The following is a 21266-nucleotide window of genomic DNA, read 5'->3' as shown; positions in this document are numbered from 1 at the left end:
AGGCTTAGTCTTATTCGGGTGATCGGACGGGTTCGGGTGGAAAATATACCCCCCTCCCCGACCTAATTAAACCGGCGTCGTTTTCCTCCTCGGTTCGGTTTTGCCTGATCGGGTTCGGTTCCCGATCCATTCTTGTGTGTCGGGTTCGGGTCGGGCGGGTTGGGCGAGTTATGCACAGGCCTACTCATTATTGACTTTAAAGTATTACATTAATATTTTTAAAAATTATTTAAACTATTTTATTGTTCAACTATTTAAAGTATTGTTCAATTATTAGTTTTTTAAAAATTATTTAAACTGTTTAAGAAGGTACTTTCATCTCCGGGTGTTTTTTTTTTTTTAAATTATATTTATTTTATTTAAAATTACTTGAAAAAAATATTTTTAAATAGGTAACCGTTACATCAACATATGTTCATGTAAACAAGTCATTTTTTGGTTGAATTGCATGAATTTGTGTTGTTCATAATCTTAATTGTTTTTTTTTTTTAGTTCGCTAGTTTAATTACAATTTGATGTACAGTTGAATGACATATTTGATCCATATATATATATATATATATATATATATATATATATATATATTACGTTAAGAAATTTCTTCCGAATAAAATTCTATTGAGATTAGACTGAATTAATCATATACATATTATTTATATAGTATGAACTATTTTTGGTGTTTTGCGACCCAAATAACATCATGCACTCATGCCCATCGTTATATCGTGCATCAGCGCATAATGCATTGTGCGTCCTACCCAAAACGACGTCGTTTTTTATGTTAAGAGTTTATGTGTATTATGTATTATGTTAGATTATGTGTATTATGCTATAAATTTATGTGTATTCTGTTATGAGTTTATGTACATTCAAAACAAGAGATTTTTTTTTAAAAGAAATTAACGGCATAAACAGGAAACGGAAAAAAAAAAAATAAAAAACAAAACAAAACAAATACAAAACGACATCATTTTTGTCAGGGCGCACGATATAATTTGCCTATTCACGCCTGCCCATATATTAGCTGGGAGAAAAGTGGGCTGCCTACTTATTGGCTTATTGCCCATTTTAGGCAAATTATACTGTGGACCGCGCGGTCCACAATGCATTGTGATCCAAACATCAAATATGCACTGTAGTTTCATTTCAACACAACTAAAGTATCATTTTGATATAACTACAATTTTGCTGGATAATATACACTCAAATATATGAAATTATTATTCAGTTTCATTTTGTATACACTGTAGTTTCATTTCAACACAACTACAGTTTCATTTCAATTCAATTGCAGTTTCATTTGATAATATAATAAAATAATACGTGAGACATTATCAATTTAGATACACTATAGTGTCTGCCGTTTTGAATCATGGTCCACAGCTTTGTGAACCGCGGTCCACAGTATAATTGCTGACCCATTTTATACATGGATTTTATGAAACCTATGGGCTATAGGATAAGCCCAATTTCATAAGTTCAAAATTATCCACTTTCAAAATTCAGAATTATCCATTTAGATTTGCCATTTGGATAATGTACTAATATCTACTTCCAAAAGAAAAAAAAAAAAAAAAAAAAAAAAAAAAAAAAACAACAACAACAACAAAGTCAATAACTAAAAATATTAAAACTATTATAGTTAAAATTAAAGACAAAAAATTGGAATGTTGAATTAGTCCATATAAACTATAAACACATTACATATATCATACCGCAATCATTATTGTGGATGATAAGAACTATAAACACATTACATATAACATACCGCAATCATTATTGTGCGGATTATATTATCAAATAATATACATTCAATACACAAATAATGTATTTTTGTTAAGATTCACACAATAATTTACCATCATACCGTTGTTGGGTTCTGGACCTAGGGGTACTAAGATGAGGTACCGGGAGAGAGTGACAAGATATTGAATAGCAAGAAATGGAGAGAAGCAATAGAGGGCCATTGCGGCCTATATGTATTAGTCAGCTCAAATCACAATGTTTTATTTGCTAAAGAGAAATCCTAGACTAATAATCCGATAATCCGATAACTCTAACAGGGTGTTTGGTTGGATGGGGAAATTATGTGGGAAAGGAATTGTAATTCCATGGGAGTTAAATTATTGGATGAAATTTCACCGTGAATCTTGAATGCAAGATGTAACTTATATTTCTACTCGATTTTATGTTATGTAACAATCGCGTTCATTAATTAGATTTGTTAATCAAATGTAAATAACGAAAATTGAAAGCATAAAACAAAACAATAACACAAGAGAATTGTTACACAGTTCGGAGCGCTTCTCCTACGTCTGCGGGGCAACTCACGTCAGCCCAATCCACTAGATGTTCACCAAGATTACAGGGGTTTGTATGACTCAACCACATACAAAAAGGCTACAGCCTAATACACCATCTTAATCTTCAAACATCTATTTTGGAGAAGGGGACATGCATGCCGAAAACCAACTTCAAGCTCTTCACGCCAAATGTAGCTTCTTGATTAATCTTTGTGTAGAAACTTCACCAACTCAATATATAATAATAATTAAATCAATATATGATGAATCCTCTCAGAATAGGCATTCAGCTTCACTCAATAAAATAATGTATAATAACTATCAGAATAGGAGTAATATATAGCTTCTCAACTGTGCTTTTTCCTTCGTCAAAATTTCGTCCAGTGAAGGTAAGAATGCTTCCCTTTATATACTAAAACAATCACAACCAACTTTCCATAATTATATCTATTCATACGCCATTCCCAATGCAAATTAATCCACACCACAAATCTTTCACTTACCACTTCAATGCCATACTATAACAAACTCATGCAAAAATAAATTCCTTAATTAACACCTCTAATTAACCAAGACCACTTGATTAATTTTTCAAGTTTGATTTGATTTATTGTCCAAAAAAAAACTTGAAAGCTTCCAAAAGAAATTACCTTGTATAATATTCATACCTTTTTGATAGGAGACGGTCCACGGTTCATATGATAATTTTCAAAATAAATTCTAATTATTTTGTCAATTAAATTAGCCAACTTAAAAGGGTTTAATGTGTATCATTTGTACACTTACATTGGAAATAAAGTGGAATTTAAATTCTAGTGTTTGGTTGACAGGAGTAGAATTACTGGGAATTTCAATTCCAATGTTTGGTATACATGGGAATTGAAAGAGAATAAGTAGTATAAAGTCAAAAATGTCCATTATTGTTGTTAGACATTAATTTTAGGTTAAAAAGGGAAGGGGTAATTTTGACTCATCACTATCTTTTTTTCACAGGAATTAAAATCCCAGGGGGGACATGAGATTTTAATTCTATGAAAATGGGGGAATTGCAATTCCCTCCAACCAAACTACGGAATTTAATGGCCTTTGGAATTAGGTGGGAATTAAGTGGGAAGGGAATTTAAAATCCCTCCAACCAAATGCCCTGTAAAAGTCCAATTGTTGAATGAGTTGGGTCCTATAATAATTCTTAGCAGGAAAAAAAAAAAAAAAGTCTTTTGAAAAAGATTTTCCCCAAATAAAAATGACTCAGTTAAAAAATCGTTGCTCCCTGAAAAAAGCTTTCCGTTTTTTCGAAATGTAATGACCATAAGTGCTACTGATAATAATGATCCGCATAAAAGGGCTACATAGCCCAACCAACTCAAAATAAGTTTATAAATTTTGTTTTACTTTGTTGGTAGTTGTAAAGTGCAAGATATAGGGTTCAAATCTTACCAAGACCCCAAAAAATGAGGTATGAATTTATTCTTGTTGTGAATACTAGTGTACAAATATTTAGAGGCATATTAGTTAGTTGAGGCATATTTCACAATTTATTTCTTCCACCAGCCTCTAAGGTAAGAGCAGTGGAGGACTGTTAAGTTTAGGATTCAAATTTAATGTTTTCTTTTTCAGTAACGACCTTGGTTTGAATACTCCTTTCTTCGTCATGAATGAGTATTTATACAACAACCTTATTATTTACAATGACATCATTAGCTACTAAAATCTCACTACACCATTAGAGCATCTCCAATTGTAGATTTTAGGAGGTTTTTTGTGAGGGTAAAAGTGATGTGGAAGAGAGAGTGTGTGGAGAGAGAAGATAAAGGGGGTGTTTGGTAAATGTCTGTTAGCTAGCTGATATAGCTAGTGAGTTTGACTAGTTGATAGCATTAGCTGATTGTAGAAAAGTGTTTGGTAAATTAATTAATTAGTTGTTAGCTATTAGTTGATTACATACAAATGACTTTCTCAAAAAGCTTATTGAAAAAACTACTTTGAGCAGCTTTTTAAATTTTAACATTTTGGAGCAATAAGTTGTTACAAAAAGTTAATTAATCAAACATTCATATTGGTTATTTAACTAAGTCAAACAACTAATAGTGGTCAAATAAGTCAAAATTAACTGATAGGATAACTATTTTACCAAACATGGCCAAAAGGTTGTTACAGGAGGAGTGATTTTTTGTGGGGGCTACGTGGAGAGAGAAAATGAAAAGTCACTCCCCCAACGCGTAAAAGCTTATTTTATTTTATTTTTTTTTTCTTTTGACACCTGTTTTCTTAATTTAAAAAAAAAAAAAAAAAAACAGAAGAAAAATTTGCTTTTGTTCTCTCTTTCCTCTTTTCTTGTAATCTGACAAAAACTCCTCAAAATTTATGCCTAATGGATTTGCTCTTATGTAGGGGTGTGCAAACTTTGGAGAATTTCCGGTTAACCGGCCGAACCGATAAAGTTCGGTTAACCGTTTTTAACCGAATTTTTTCGGTTCGGTTAATGGTTAAAAGAATTTCAAAATTTTGGTTAACGGTCAATTCGGTTCGAAAGAGTGGTTAACCGAATTAACCAAACGGTTAATCGAAGTTTTTAATATAATATAAATAAATAAATATAAATAGTAGTTGTGTAATACTAATATAAATATATAATGGAATATGAATGTTTAGACTTTGGATTTTTTATTGATGATTTGAAGTTAGGGATGAATTTATCATGATATGTATTTTATTTTAATCGGATTTAGTATTTTAGGTGATTTTTAGGATTTTAAATTTTAGCTTTAAAAAGTTCGGTTAATCGAAAAACATTTCGGTTCAGTTAATTCGGTAACACAAACTTCGGTTCGGTTAACGATTAAAGGTTTAAAATGTTCAATTAATTTGGTTCGGTTAACCAATTGAACACCCCTACTCTTATGCATCTTGTACCAATAGCTGGTATGGAAGGAGACAACATATGATGTTTCCTTCTACCAAATATGGCAAACAAGTTGACATTTTCTTGAGTATAAGTTATCTTCTCTATTGTATGGGTCAATTGTAGAGATGTCAACGCGGTGGGGTGGGGGCAGGGGACATACCCCCTAATCACTGGCCCCGACTTTCTTCCTTATTCCCCGTTCCCGTCCCTATGCCGTCGGGGAAGTGAAAAATCCCCCCATTCCTATCCCCACCCCCAACTTTCTTCCATATTCCTCATCTCCGCCCCCGTCCCCGACGGGAAATTCAAATTGCCCCTATCTCCATCTTCGATCCCCTATTTTTGTCTCCATCCCCGTCCGTTTAGGGGCGGGGAATCGGGTTCCCCATCGGATACAGGTACAATTGACATCCCTAGTCGATTGGGCTATCATAGCATGCCTTCTCCCCTAATCTCCCGTGAATAGGTAGAATGGTACCATTATATTAGGCAATTTTTTCTGTAGACCATGGTTCACATAACTTTAAAATTTACATTTTTAATATATTAAAGGTATATTATTTATGTATTGAATGTACATTATTTGATATTATACAAAATAATGTACCTTTTTGATACTCAAATAATATATTTTCAAATAATGTACTTTTAGTATATTAAAAATATAATATGTATCTTTTATTCATCATCACACAGATGTGTGGACCATGCTCTATAGAATAATGATTAGTTATGTTGCTAGGTCTTGGACTTTCCCGTGGGCTGACAATACTTGGGTTTGGACTACCATGGACTGCACTGTGAACTCTAGTGTATATGTATGTGTCTTATGTTATGAGTTTTTGTGTCTTGTATTATGAAATTTTGTACCTTAAGAGTATAAATTATGTACCTGAAACGAATTAGTAACTGTGTCTTATGTTATGAATTTCTGTGTCTTATGTTGTGAAATCTTGTGCCTGTGAACAAAAATTATGTACCTAAATCAGATTTGAAAAATAAGTAAATATATAACATGTGTATGTGTCTTGTGTTGTGATTTTTTGAGTCTTGTGTTATGAAATTTTGTACCTTATGAGTATGAATTTTTTATCTCATCGTTTCAATTTAGGATCCATGCATAATGCTATGTGGATCTTAATGCATGATATAAATTGCCTTAGAAGACCATAACCTCAACAACCATTTAAAATTTCTAATGTACCAAATTATATGGTCAAAATTTGGATTAACTTAAAATAAGTTGGGTCAATGATCTTTTCAGTTTTTCAACATATGACAACCAAACTGGAATGAAGAGATCAAACTTGTAGCTGTGGGCTATATTAGTTTCATTGTGATCCTTTGGAAATAAACGAAAATAAACCAATATGGACTTTTTTGCCTTTCTGGATTGGTTCAATTTGTAGAAGTGAAAACGCAATGAATTTTATTATTATTTTAATTATTGAAGGGCAATTTGAAATTTTCCATCCAAGAAAATAAAAAATAAACAAAATATTTGGAAATTATAGCCTTCTATACAAGTGAGTCGCTCAGTACATATTGTATTATTTCATTTATAAGATTTTAATATAAATTAAATTTAGGGAAAATGACGAGTTTGGTCCCTGAGTTATAACCGTAGTGACGACTCAATCCATGTGTTATTACCGTATCTATTTTTAGTCCCTCAATTATGAGAGAAGTGGCGAGTTTGGTCCCTGACGCTAGTGGTGTGCTGACAAAATTAATTCCAGGGGTAAAGAAATAAATTTCTTAATAAAACTTGTAAACTTAGCCAAAATACTTTCTCCCAAATCGACAAAAATCCTAAGTTGCTTATGTAATCTGCGAAGAAATCCTACTCCCATTTTTCTAAAAAATCAAATTTCAATATTTTAATTCTATTTATAAAAAAAACAACTTAAATTACAATTTTTTGACAAATACAAAAATTTGCTCCATAACATGGACAAGATTGGTATCTTTTCCCTCGATTAGCATAACTCCATGACATTTTGATGGGTAATAAATCATCACATCTACATCGAAAATTATCCCCAAATTGAGAATGGCTAAATTAGTTCATCAATACAGAGAATATTGATTATTTATTTAAACATATAAAATAGAGAAACAACTTACCTGTGAATTTCGCAGCTTGGAAGTGGACGGATTTGAAATTTCAAGGCTTGGGGAAGAAAAAGACCTTCGATTGTAGCTAGGTATAAGAAGAAAAGAATGACTATTGCGCAATGAGTTTCAACATAAGAAAGGGATTATAATTTGAAATTTCTATTTTATCCCCTCTATTATTAAATTGTTTTAAAGTTTTCCGTTAGATGCAGATGGAATAATTAATGCTAGGGACCAAACTCGCCACTTTGCTCATAACTAAGGAACTAAACTCGGATACGGCCATAACTTAGGGACTAAATCAAAACTTGGTTATAACTTAGGGACTAAAGATGCAATTTTTCCTTAAATTTAATAATAACAAAAAAAGTTCTCTTAGGTCACGTGTTAAAATTATATGACCTCCTAATCAAAGAATTACAGTCATAACCAAATAATTATAATAGTAGAATGTTTTGTATTTTCACATGTTTGTAAAATCATGTCGTGTACTTTGCCAGTTGTATTATGATCTTTTTAAATCTTAACTATAATAAAGCTATATGGTTTGGGAAATAATTAATGTTACAACTAATGCCACAACATCTTCTATTGTAAAAAATTTAAAAAAAAAAAAAAAAAAAAAAAAAAAAAAAAAAGCACAACATTTACAAAATAAAATAGCTATATATATTATATAATCATATAAAAAATATACTTTTGAAAAATAAAATAGCTATATATTATATAATCATATAAAAAAATATGTTCAATTAGAGTTTAAATTTACACATACAAAATTTGAAATTTGCTTTCCAAATGTAATTATCTTAGTTATTATTCGTATTGTGAAAATTATAATATAGATGAAATACAATTAAGAATAAATCAATGTAATTATGTAAATTCTCTCTATAAGTTTATTTGAATATGCACATAATTAGAGATTATATTAACCATACAAAATTATAATTATAATTTTAATTTTAATTGTAATTTTGTATTCTATAAAAATAATAAATACTTGACCAATGGAAGCTCAAAAATATTATTATATTAAATAATTTAAAATATTTTAATTTTTCTATTTTTTATTTATATTTATAATAACATAATTTTTTTCCGTGCATCGCGCGGGTGAATTACTAGTTTATATATAATAGTATTATGGCCTAAGAAATACTATGGTGTGATTGGTAAAGTGATACGGAGTATAATTTTATATAAGCTTATGTAAATCGGTTGGTCAAGAGACTCTTTGATGATTAGGTACGATAATTGTGTGAGATGTGTGTAATGAAGTGAGTACAAGATACTTCTTTGAGTGGGATCAACTCAGTTATTTATACTATACATGGAATATGTCTATCCTTAGTTGGTTTACTGTTGTCCCACCGCGTGTCTCTTCCTGAATATCCCGTTAGGTCATTTGGTCGTTGTAGATATACTTGACCTCGAGCCTCGCTCTTCGATCTCCTCTGCCACATACGACCTTTTGTATTATGCTAGCTATCTATACCTACTTAGGGCGCAAGTCGGGCTACTCGACCAACCGAGTAGGTATACTTTATCAATGTACATTTAATAAAGCACAATGTACAACTTTATAAAATACAAAAATATTGGGGATCTTCCATTATATAATGGCATAATGATATGTGTAGGACAAGATTTCCCAAAATTCCATGCCTTGGTTTTGTTCAAAATAATTTGTCATTACATGTCCCTATCCCAAAGTCAAAAACTCCCTACTTTGAACTTTTCACCCCTACAATTGAGTATTCTTCCCGGTGGTCTTAGCCACCGCCAAGTGTCCCCATTATCCATGGCGACTCCGATTCCTCCTCATCTCATTACATAAGCAAATGAGTTACAACTTATGAGTACTCCACCACCTCCATAGCCGCCCCTCCATAGAAACCATGTCTGTTCCGCCACCCACCAAAATGGCTCAGCCCTTCCTCCACGAGTTCAAGAAACAGGCCTCTTTCTTCCTCAGAGAGAAGATCAAGACCGCCCGGTTAGCCCTCACCGACGTCACTCCGGCTCAACTGTAAGTTCTGTTGCCGATCCGATCAGTGTTTTTGTTGCGTCAACTAACGATTTCCCTTTACGTGTTAACAGATTGGCGGAGGAAGCTACGAGCGGCGGGCAGGGGTCGCCGGATACTCGCACCCTGAAAATGATATCGCGGGCGGCGTTTGAGATCGACGATTACTGGAGGATCACGGAGATCATGCACAAAAGGTTTGTTGCATTGGGTTCTCCGTGTTGGGATTGTCGTACTGGTTGACTTTCTGTTTGTTTTTTTTTTTCTCAAAGTTTTTATCTTTTTTTGAGAGTTTGTGTTTGTTTGTGGTTTAGATTGGCGAGGTTTGATCGGAAGAACTGGCGAGTGTCGTACCAGGCTCTGATTGTGTTGGAACACTTGATGACTCATGGCCCTGAGAGTGTGGCAAAGGAGTTTCAGATTGCCCAAGATGTTATTGCAGAAATGGGGAATTTTCAATTTATTGATGAGAGAGGGTACTGAATGATTTCACCTTCATCTTTTGCATTTTTTTTAGTGAAGGAAACCATAATTACTACCTAGAGTGTGCAATTGATAAAGCCGATCTTATATTTTTGGTCAAATCACGTGTCCTAAGCAAACCTAACTGTATGAGACACCTTTAAATCCGTACCATACTTAAACTAATCCACATTCGCACCTTTAAACATGTACCATACTTAGACTAATCCACATTCGCATGTTAGGGCACCTTTAAGCCCATTCGCACAGGTGCTGGCCAGATTGTTTTTTTTTTTTTTTTTTTCATACGGGAGATGTTTGAACTCCCAACCTCTCTTAAAGGATGAGAGTGCACGGCCGCACATACCAACCAAGCTGGTTGAATAAACACCGTTTTATGACGCTAGCCGGTACACAAATAGGTTATCCATACCTAGCCGCTCAAATTAAAAGAGATGAAATTCAAACTCATGACTTTGTGCTTACAAATTTGTATTCTTAGTCATCTTGGCTAGGATTACCTCCATTTTTTTTTCCTCCACTGTCCGAGATTGTGCAGCGGATAAATCTTTCTTTGTAGCCCTAGTTAGCAAAGTACAGGTAAATCAGCTTAGGTTGTCCTCGTCTTGTTGCCCTAGCCGGCAAAGGACAGATAAACCAGTCTAGATTGTCATGTTCTAGTTTGCAAAGGACAGATAAACTAGCATAGGTTGTCTTAGCCCTACAGCCCTAGCTAGCAAAGGACATGTAAATCAATCTAGGTTTTTCATAACTAACTAGTTCAGACCAAGAAAGCCAATAAGACACTCTATTAGAAGTCGAATTTGTAACTTTGTGATTACCAAGTCAACAACCTAACCAACGTGCCCGCATAAATTGAAAGATGTTTGATTTCTTCTTGTTATTGAAATGTGGTTTTGTGATAGATCTTGATCAATAATTGGGTATGCAGATTCAATTGGGGGCTAAATGTTAGGAAGAAATCAGAGAGAGTATTGCAGCTGCTGGAAAATGAGAAGCTTCTGAAGGAGGAGAGAGACAAGGCCAGGAAGATAACAAGAGGGATTGAAGGGTTTGGAAGCTTCAGCCACAGAACCCATGCAGGTGAAGGACTTAAAGAGGAATCAACACCAGAACCATACAGAAAGTGCAATTCCCTGTTCATTGATGGTGAAAAACAAGAAGATGACAGTAAAAGTGAGAGCCCAACAATTTCCTGGAGTGGCTCTGATGATTCAAGCATGCATGGAAGTAGCAGTAGTGCTAGTACTCTAAACAGCTTCAAAGAAAACACGACTCCTGAAGAAGAAGAAATCCATGAATGTTATGGTAAAGGTGAACTTAACCCCCTGTTGAGTGGACAGATTACTGATTCAAGAACTGATAATTCCCAGGAAGAAGATCACCCTTTCACCGATGAGCCCCTCCCAACGGTCTCTCTTCTCTCATCCTCAGATCACATCCTGCAAGCATGTTGAGTTTTCGTTAGTGCTAAAATCCATGGAAGTGCTTGATAAGCTCTCAAGCTGAGAGTGTAGTTTCATTCCTTACCAGTACAAAAGAAACCGGTTTGTTGAATACATGAACACCATTGATATTCTGTAATGCACAATACTCTATCATTATATTTTATTGATCAAAACCTGCATCAACAGCTTGAGAGTAGAGTATCGTCTAACATCTTGTGTGGATAGCAAAAGCGGATCAGTTAAAAGCTGTACAGATCACACAGAACATATCAAAAGTGTATTCGGGTGCACTATGAGAGAATAGTCATTTTACTGCTTAACAGATCAAGCCAAACATTGGCCTCATTCTCTACAATTCTCTCAAAAGTTCAGTATCCTAAGTACAAAGAGTTAGTATTCATTGTTTTTTTGGGTTATTTTCTTGATCTGCCTTCTACGTTCTAACTTACAATGATCGGGCCAGCTTTACATCCTATGAATATACTATACAGATGTATGATTAAGAAGATTACAGACATTTGTGGCAGGGTTACAGCTTGCAAAGCCAATCTTGGATGGCCAGGCGCAATGAATGGTTGGGAGTTAGCTCTAAGTGGCTTAGTTTCAAATTGGTCATTGGGGAAGTATCCCGACCACCTTCCAACCATCCTCGTATGGCCTCTCCTTCATAGGTAAACCCGTCTGCAGCCACCTGAGGGTCGTACATTAGCTCCTGAAGCAATTCAAGAATAACGTGAGCACCATTGTACTATATGCACGCAAAGGATGTAATAATTAAAGCATGTGCTCCATCTCAACTAAAAGCTTAAGCAAATAGCTGGATTGCACATTAATGGTTATATGCTCAACACGCCCCCTCACTTGCGGTGGGTTCCAAGCAACACGTGGACCGTAGTCACTTATCGGGTGACATGACCTTTAGTCTGGCTCCGATACCAAATTAAAGCATGTGCTCCATCTCAACTAAAAGCTTAAGCTAATAGTTGGATTGCACATTAATGGTTATATGCTCAACAGTAATACCATGACTATGTTGGGAAAGAGAATCGGTAGAATAGGAAATAAGATATGCATGCAAGAAGGATCTCGTTTTAATCAGACTGGGGAATCTAGATGCTATTCTCCCAAGGCAACCATTTCATTGCCCCTACCGCTTATCACTTGCTCAAAGATGATACTATTCGAGTGTTTTAATTGCATGCAACAAACATTACATACCTGAAAAATAGGACATATGAAAAAGGAGGGCACTGCCCGCTCCTCCAAGGTGTGCAACTTCTCCAGCTCCCTTACAAGAGTTGGTGTCAATTCGGGCCTATCCCTACTTTTTCGCTCACAGCAATTTAACCCCAAGTCAGCCAGCCTCCTCGCTACATATGAAGACCACTCCCCAGCGGATGAATCTAAAATGGATTCCAGTTTCCCACACGAGACAGCCCTGCGTACTTCACTGTACAGTTCTGCTGGAGTCCGTCCAGTGAGTATCTGAAGTATGATCAACCCAAACGAGTAAATGTCTGACTTAGGTGTCAGGGTCCCAGTGACATGAAACTCTGGATCTGTATATGAAAAGACACCCTTTGGCACACTAAGACGTCGGAAACTTGGGCAACGCAGGGTTTGGTTAGGGACTAGCTTAGAAATTCCAAAATCACATATTTTGCAACTGTTGTCAGAACCAAGAAGGATATTTTCGGGCTTCAGATTACCATGTACAATCTTTTCAGGGTTAGAAGAGTGTAGAAACAGAAGTCCTTGAGCAATTTCAGCAACAATGCGTGATCGGATTTTCCAACTAATAGAGCCAATATTGTTCTTGTGGAGAAGGCGGTCCTGGAGGTTCCCACCCGGTATATACTCATAAATAAGGGACCAATCTTCAGGACATATGCCAAGTAAAGTCACCAGATGAGGATGACGAAGTTTTCCTAGAACTTGGACCTGGATATCAAGAAACGTTGCAGTTTTATTTATGTTTCAGTTGCACAAATCAAAGGAACCCAACTTTATCTGACAAGAAATGTAACACAAAGATGGTGCTATCCAAAATAAGAAAACTGAAGTCCAAAGAACAGTATACTTTATCCCCCAAAAAAGGGTTCTAAAAAATCAAAAGAAACTTTATAGTTGAATTAGAAAACAAATTCAACTTGTTAACGATTCTTTACCATATAGATGTAAGAAAAATGGACACAATGATTTCAGACTTGAAAAAGTGAGGACATATCATATATCAGCGCATCAAGGTAAAGCAGAGAAGACAAATATGATAACGTTTTAGAGTTTTACCTGTTGAAGAAACTCTGATTGCCTTTGCATATAGTGAGGATGCAGCTTCTTTATGGCAACTGATCTATCTAATAATTCCCCTTTATAGACACCACCATATCCGCCCTCTCCAATCTTGAAGCTCTCTGAAAAATTGCAAGTTGCTATCTGCAAATCTGAAAATGAAAATTCCACCAACTCACTTGAATCTACTGTGAAGTTGATGGCCCCATTTGTATTTACTCCCTTAGCCTTTCCACTACTCCTCCAGCGGTTAAGCCAATGCGCAGCCTCGTCTTTCTGTTGCTGAAGCTTCTGCTTCTCCTTCCGGAGAGTTGCTATGGAGGTTTGGATAAGTTTTAACTCTCCTGCAACCTCTCCACACCGATTGTTTGCTTCCTGTGCACGGCTATCTAGGAGAGATATATTCCTCATGGCCATTTGTAGCTTGCATGATATCTCTTCTCTCTCTTCTAAATGCTTTTCTTGTTCCTCTATTGTAGTTCTCAGAGCACGTTCAGCTTCTTTCCTGAGTTCAACTTCGCGAACATGTGCATATTCCCAAGCTTTAGTCTGAGATAAGCATATTTCATTAAATTAGGATTAACATACGGTGTTAGTTTTATCATCGATCAAATTAAGACCTGTTAACTAAAACCAGTATTTCACTAGTATATTGATTTTCTTATATATCAAACTCTGAAACGGTTCACTAAAACCTGTATTTCATTAGGATGGTGTTTATTAAAGATCGAAGTATATAACACTATAGCCTTTAAAACTGTTGAGCATATAGCCATTAATGTGCAATCCAACTATTAGCTTAAGCTTTTAGTTGAGATAGAGCACATACTTCAATTTGGTATCAGAGTCAGACCAAAGGTCATGGGTTCGAATCTCAGCGCCACCCATAAGCGACTACGGTCCACGTGTTGCTTGGAACCCACCGTACGTGAGGGGGCGTGTTGAGCATATAGCCATTAATGTGCAATCCAACTATTAGCTTAAGCTTTTAAAAACGATCACTTTCTGAAAACATGCTAATGCTTTTGAAACTATAGTTTTTACCTTCCTCATAGCTTCTGCCGCTTCAGCTTCCAATCTATTGCACTTCAAAATCTCTGCAAGCAATTCATTCCTTGATGATTCAGATTCTGATTTGATTTCTCGAAGTTGTTCGTGAAGATTTTCTTCTCCAGATGTTGTATATGAATCTGGAGACAATCGATGTTCAGCAGATGAAGTATAGCCACTACTAGTGCTAGAGCTTCTAGTGCTATACACAGTTGAGGATGTGCATGCATTGGGTGTGCTCGAATCCAATTGAATGACAGATGAAGCAACATCCAGCTCAATTTCTTTTACTCGAGTCAAATTTTCTATTCCAGCAGGGAGTACGTGCCTAGCAGAGCCTGAGTGGAAAGATTCTGGAAGGACAATAATCTCGTTCTTAGGTAACCGTAGAGATTGAGATCGTATAATGTGTGAAGTGGTGGGCTGCGAGAGACTAATGGGAGATTGACCGACAACTGAGTCCGAGAATTCAGGAATCTGTCTAGTAAAAACTAGTTTCCCTTTGTTGACAAACATTATCTTGCAGAATGACGGGGCATTTCTGGCAGCATAACTTGCTTTCCTAGAGATCTTTTTTGCCTTCATGCAACTGTATAAAAGAGCTAAGCATGAGTTTAGGAAAGTAAATTCCATGCTTCAAAGGCACATAAGAGAGGAGTTAATTCAATTGAGGCAAACCAAGAGAACTAGCCTAAAGGGTCAGTGTAGGAATGAACTGGCATGAATGAATTTTAAACTTCTGCAGCAATAAACAAGTCTTCATGATATTTAGACCTACCACTACACATTATTTCCCTTACCTTGAATAAGAAGTAAAGTTCAATAAGTTTTAAAACCATGAAATAAGTGGGCAATAAAAGGGTGGGTTCGTAGCTTTGGGGTAGAAATTAACACCTATGGGTTTGAATAAATCATATTGACAAGATATGCTTAAATGCAATTGTTCAACGAGAATGCATATAAAATTCCATCCAAAGGTCGCATTAACCAGAAAACTTGGATATGATTTAGCTAAACCTAGACCTTAATCTGGAAGAGTTTAGAGGGATAAAATCTAGAGATTATAATTCCCCTCTTCTAATTGTCCGTGTTGCAAGGAAGATTATTGTAACAATATTTCAGTGAAGAGGAAGGGCATTGGGAACAAGCTACAATTCACGACAATTTTCCTTAAGGAAGTTCACTCATATAGAATGTCATTAAAAATTCATGGTAACATCAGTAGACAGAAAAAAGTATTTGCGATCTGCCCCCTAGAAGTTGTTAACCGAAACGAAACTATTTATGCTTAGAGTAATAGAATAAGAATACAATTGAAGAATGCTACAATTAATAGCAAAGAAGGCAGTTTATCTAAACCAAATGGAACTGAATTCATGATAAAACTGGGGCACTCACTCTGGAATAGCTCCAATGACAAGCTTCATAATATTATGTTCATTTACCATATCGACAATTCCCTTATGAATTTGATCTGCTTCAATTGTAATAATGCTTGCTTTAACCTGAAAAATCCATGGAGTATTTTATAGTTGAAGTAACATTAAACAGACTGAAATTTTGGATCAGAGGAAAGTCAGACTGATCTAGAATACATCTGCCACGTGTTAAAACTAAAAGCAACTTTAATCAAATATATGAATTCCATTTATGGATGTAAAGTTCAGAAAGGTCCCAAAAAAAAATATTTAACAATTGATGCACTCCACTAAAGATAGACACTCAATTTCTGAAAATGTTCACTGATATGAAAGCAACTATTAACAAACTCTAAACATTAATTGATTAGTTTTCCTAATAGGACTTCCAGAAAAGAAGTACAGCAGAGACAAATGAAAGTTATGATCAAAACTTTCTTTGAACTTTAATAAGACTTTCACTTTCTTTCTCTCTCTCTCTCTCTCTACTCTCCATTTCCTCTTACTAAAACTTAAAGAATTATTTTTCCTACTTCCTTCAGTTCCTTGTAACCCAAATGACCAGGTATATAGTAATCATATCTAATCTAGTCAAGATATGATGTTTCAATGATCAGTGACAAGTCAAACAGTTCTGAACATGATTGTCAAACAAACTAGTCGCACGCTAAAGAGTATCCAATTACATTATGGGGTAGGATTACCTTTAATCTGCAACATATGTTCATGTAACTATTAAGAAGTTTCCTCATCACTTCCCTCTCCTCATTCCTGAAGGCAGATACCACTTCCGGATTAGCTTGGCTTGCCGGTAGTCTTCCCACTGGACAACAAATCGAGTAACAATAACTTAGCAATTGTTCTAAAACTCTGTAAGCAGAAAAGAAATTAATTACCAAATACAGTTTCGTCTTTTGCACACAAATGTTTGTTCAAAAGTTCAATTTTTTGTTCTCTAGACTCTAGCACTTCTCAATTAAATGGCATGTGTCATGTAAATGTATGGGAGAATGTTAAATAATACAGCCATGATTGCTCAGACCGTAAGATTTTCCCATATAATATATTTTATATATTAAAGACTTAATTATGTGGTGCAAGTTAACTAACCTTATTAAGTAGTTTGGTTGAACTGAATAAGAAGTTGTTAATTTATCAAACACTATGCCTATATGAAGTTTAGCACATAAAGTTTATAGTAATCGTAGTCTCACACTGCTTAGAATAATCTCAAATACACCATCTAAAGTTCTGAGTCAAGTATGGGACAAAACGTCTAATCTTTTACTATTCGAGAGGCAACACAAGTAAGAAGATATAATATCTTGTTCTATAATATTGCTTCCGCTACTACGAGGTTAGGTTTCTCGTAATTAAGTTGTTTATTCATGTTAGATTATATCTAACACAGACCTCATAAGCCTCCACAACAAGCAGATAACTATATTCTCTTACAGCCTTCAGACACATCAAAATTGAAAACTAAGAGCTTACTCACTCATTAACTCAACTGCATTTTCTCAAAAGACAAAAAAAAGAAAAAAATCAAAGTTCCCACTACACTACATGGATCTCAAAATTCAAGATTGACCCATAGAACAACCTTACAGAATAACACCAAAGATCAAAACTTTAATGAATTTCATGAACAAATTGGCATAACCTACTTCATCTATATGTAGGCTACAGAAGAGACTTACAAAGAGTGGGAATCAAGGGAGAAGGCTGATGAACATGAAGAATACAAATCTCAGAGTTCCCAAAAGTTCTGCAAACCCACTGAAGCAGAGCTACAGCCTTGTCTGCTTTCTTCTTCCCCACGGCCACGTGGACTTTACCGCCGGCTTCCTCCGCAACTTCCGGCAACTGTTGGGAAGCCATCACCTCCTTGTGGTCCCTCTGGTAAGACCCACGCCTGAAACTTGACAGCCCGGAAAATAAATCTCTAATACCAACCGGTCCCGGGACCGATGGGCTCAGCAGCTCCATCAAGCTCTTAGCCGGAACCGAAAGTTCAGGCGACAGAATGATGTTTCCGGGCCGGAGATTTTCTGATTCTTAAGGCGTTTGTTTTGGGGGAAAGGGAAACGAGTCAAACGACTTTTTGGAGTCGTTTGTTGTTGCCGGTGACCACTGACCACTGACCCAATGAAATTCTTCATTCCTGGAATTTCTTTTTCCTTTTTTTTATTATGTATAATTGGCCCGGTTCGGGTCGTAATGGTCCCGGATCAAATCCAAGACAGGAACCAATTAACTTCAATCATGGTTTCCATACTAAATATTAATTGGTAGGAGTTTAGAACATCTTATACTATCAAATAATGTATATTCACTACATAAATAATATACTTTTAGTGTATTAAAAATGTACATTGTATTCAGAAAAAGTACATTATTTGAGTACTGAATTTACATTATTTGAGTACTGAAAGTACATTATTTTGTATAATGTATATTCAGTACAGAATTATGTGCTTTTAGTATATTAAAAATGTACTTTTTATTATGGTCACACTATAATTTGTCATATACTTGATATTCGCTGATTTAGCAATGAAAGTGTAATTAAGTCCTAATCATATGTCTTTCACAAGTTACCTGTTCACTCGATCGTACAAAAAGTGTTTGGTCTAGCCATAAGCTAAAGTCAAATTCGCAGAAGCGTTTGTCCCCGCTAAAGCAGAATAAGAATAAGAGGGTTTAAGAGAAATCCTCTAATTTAACAATAACTAGACTTTCACATATGCTATTATTATGATTTGGCAATGTCTTGCTATTTGATGTGATGATGATGATTTGGTATAAACTAAATAATTTTGTATAAAATGTTTGAGCAATTTACTCTCTACTGCTCCTTTCAACTCTCTTTTTCTTCGCACAATCGAGCAGCAGCACTAACCACGTATACTTGCCGTGTGCCGACACGAAGGTGCAGAGGTCTGACAGCTTCTTCTTCGGCATTCTGTTTGCACCCAGGAACGCCACCTTTGCCAACAAAAACATTCACTTGACTGAAAACAATCGCTAGGCCACTATCGCTCCGAACTTAGATCTAAATAAGAACCACTCCGTCCTCATCACATCAGTGTTGTCACTCAACCCCATTCACTTCACCAGCGTCGTCGCACCACCGTCTTCATTACATCCTGACCGCCGCTCCACCACCGTCGTCACTCCATACTCACCGGTTTTTGTCACACCCCCATCACTTTGCCAACTCAGATTTAATAATAATAATAATAATAATAATAATAATAATAATAATAATAATAATAATTGAAATAAATAAAGATGAAGATGATTAAGCAGTGAAATAAATAAAGACGAAGATGATGAAGCGGTGAAATGAATAAAAAAAAAAAAAAAAAGCAGAATAAAGAAGAAGAAGAACATAGCGTTCGGAAGGTTTTTTTTTTTTTTTTTTTTTTTAATTTATGCTTATGTGGCAATCCAAATAATCAAAACATAGCTTATGTGGCAAGCCACGAGGGCAGTTACCGACACTTACTAGAGAGGTAACCTGCTAATGGGGTCAGATCACTCGAAATCATGAGTTCATGTGTTTAATTGCACTTTCAAAAAGTTCATGGGCCTAATTGACTTTTCACGAAATGTCCAGGGGTCTATTTGACCATTTTCTCAAACATTTTTAACAAATTAAAATTAAAAAAAAAAAAAAAAAAAAAAAACAGAAAGAAGTAAATATTTTGAAAAATAAAAATAAAAATAGCCTTTTAAGGGTTATATTAATTGCATTGTATATATAGCTTCGTCATTGTCTCCAACCTGAGAGTCAGATTTGACTAGCTCTAATTTAAATATTTAGAAGAAGAATATATTTTTATCATCATTTTTTAAAAGCATTCATACCACCAATCAACACATAGCTTCGAGGCATCGAAAGGGATGATTGAATGGTTTGAGCATCACTTTCGTACTTAAAAGGTCACGAGTTTAATTATTGTAAACATCTTTTAAATTGAACTTGTTATACATAATTTTTTTAGTGCAATAATTAGTATCTCTTGTGTAATTCAGATAGTAATTGCGGATTTGGCTTTAAATTCATTATTATTTTATAATAAGTCAATTGTGTGTTTTAAAAATGCAATTGAATTTATTCCCTTGTGAGAATGAAGGCACTGTCACTGTAAATGGAATTTTTGAATTTCTTTGACTGACCTGTCTGACCAAGGGGGAAGTCTTCAAGCCACCTTTGAAAAACCCAGTGGTCAATCCCAACTAAAGAAACCCACATTAAGATTCCATCAATCCATTCAAAAATTCATTAGTTTCCTTTCTTTCTTTTCTATGGGCTTATAAGATCATTTTATTGTAATGATAAACCCAATTTTCCAAGTCCAAAGATTAGCATATTAAAGAAGTAACTCAAACTCAACTAGTAAAAAAATATATTGATCAACTCAACTTTATAAGCAACAGTCATGTTAATCGATTTATGTTGCAATATTGGTGACACAGAGTCTAGTAACCGTTTCAAAGTATTGTCACATTGACCATACCAACAAACTAAAAAACAACACGTTAACCTAATTGCAATGTATTATCATGACATAATAAGTCGTTTGAATTATTCGGTATAAATATCTTCTCATCTATATAGTATGCATTATCTATCCCTCTCTAATCATATCTCATCCCATTATTTGTATTAGCTATAGGGGTTGTCTGACAATACTAGCTTGGCACGTATCCCAATTATCTTATACTTTATCTTATATAGAGCCTAGTTATACTTGAGTAGTAAGAGCATCCATAATAGTGCGATTTTTTGTGATTTTTAATAAATTTTTATAAGTGTGATTAGGAAAGAGAAAAAAATATAAAATAAATATAATTTTTTAAAATTAAAAAAAAATGTCAAACTATTAACGCGCCTGCTAGGCGCACTTATGGAGGCCACGCGGCGCGGCGCGGCTGGACCACTTTTTCAGTGGGTCCCACAACTTCAGTATAAACTCATTCTTTGCAGATGAACCTCAATCTTCTCTCTCATTGTTTCTCTCTCCTCCAACTCACCCTTTACTGTTCCAACACCAAATAACTTCTGATATGGATGCTCTAAGAGCATCCATAATAGTCTTAGTTTTTTTTGTGGGTTTTTATGTGCCAAATAGGAGTGAAAAGAGGGATTAAAAAAAAAAGAAAAAAAAAATAATCTGACACGGATTAGAGAAAAAGAAAAAAAAAATTTAA

General features: G+C 34.9%; 2 protein-coding genes across 3 annotated transcripts; one reads left to right on the top strand and one right to left on the bottom strand.

Moving 5' to 3' along the window:
- Window positions 1-9035: 9035 nt before the first annotated feature.
- LOC109173785 (clathrin interactor 1) lies at window positions 9036-19405 on the top strand. Of its 2 annotated transcripts, XM_019323087.1 has the most exons (5): window positions 9036-9358; window positions 9430-9552; window positions 9670-9831; window positions 10770-11116; window positions 19370-19405. In XM_019323087.1, the coding sequence occupies exons 1-5, from the start codon at window positions 9228-9230 to the stop codon at window positions 19396-19398; spliced, it is 792 nt and encodes a 263-aa protein (XP_019178632.1). In that variant the 5' UTR covers window positions 9036-9227; the 3' UTR covers window positions 19399-19405. The 2 variants fall into 2 exon arrangements, with proteins under 2 accessions (XP_019178632.1, XP_019178631.1); XM_019323086.1 differs by lacking the exon at window positions 19370-19405 and having other exon boundaries at window positions 9037-9358; window positions 10770-11480.
- LOC109173784 (U-box domain-containing protein 33-like) lies at window positions 11578-18213 on the bottom strand. Its single transcript, XM_019323085.1, has 7 exons — window positions 17747-18213; window positions 16751-16869; window positions 16027-16133; window positions 14623-15217; window positions 13576-14127; window positions 12505-13227; window positions 11578-11998 (listed from the first exon to the last, which is right to left on the bottom strand). The coding sequence occupies exons 1-7, from the start codon at window positions 18033-18035 to the stop codon at window positions 11816-11818; spliced, it is 2568 nt and encodes an 855-aa protein (XP_019178630.1). The 5' UTR covers window positions 18036-18213; the 3' UTR covers window positions 11578-11815.
- Window positions 19406-21266: the final 1861 nt, after the last annotated feature.

The sequence above is a fragment of the Ipomoea nil genome, unplaced genomic scaffold (genome assembly GCF_001879475.1).
Source record: "Ipomoea nil cultivar Tokyo-kokei standard unplaced genomic scaffold, Asagao_1.1 scaffold0482, whole genome shotgun sequence".
NCBI classification, from domain to species: Eukaryota; Viridiplantae; Streptophyta; class Magnoliopsida; order Solanales; family Convolvulaceae; genus Ipomoea; species Ipomoea nil.
The sequence above is the reverse complement of the archived record's forward strand: the minus strand, read 5'-3'. Positions and strand labels throughout refer to the sequence as shown.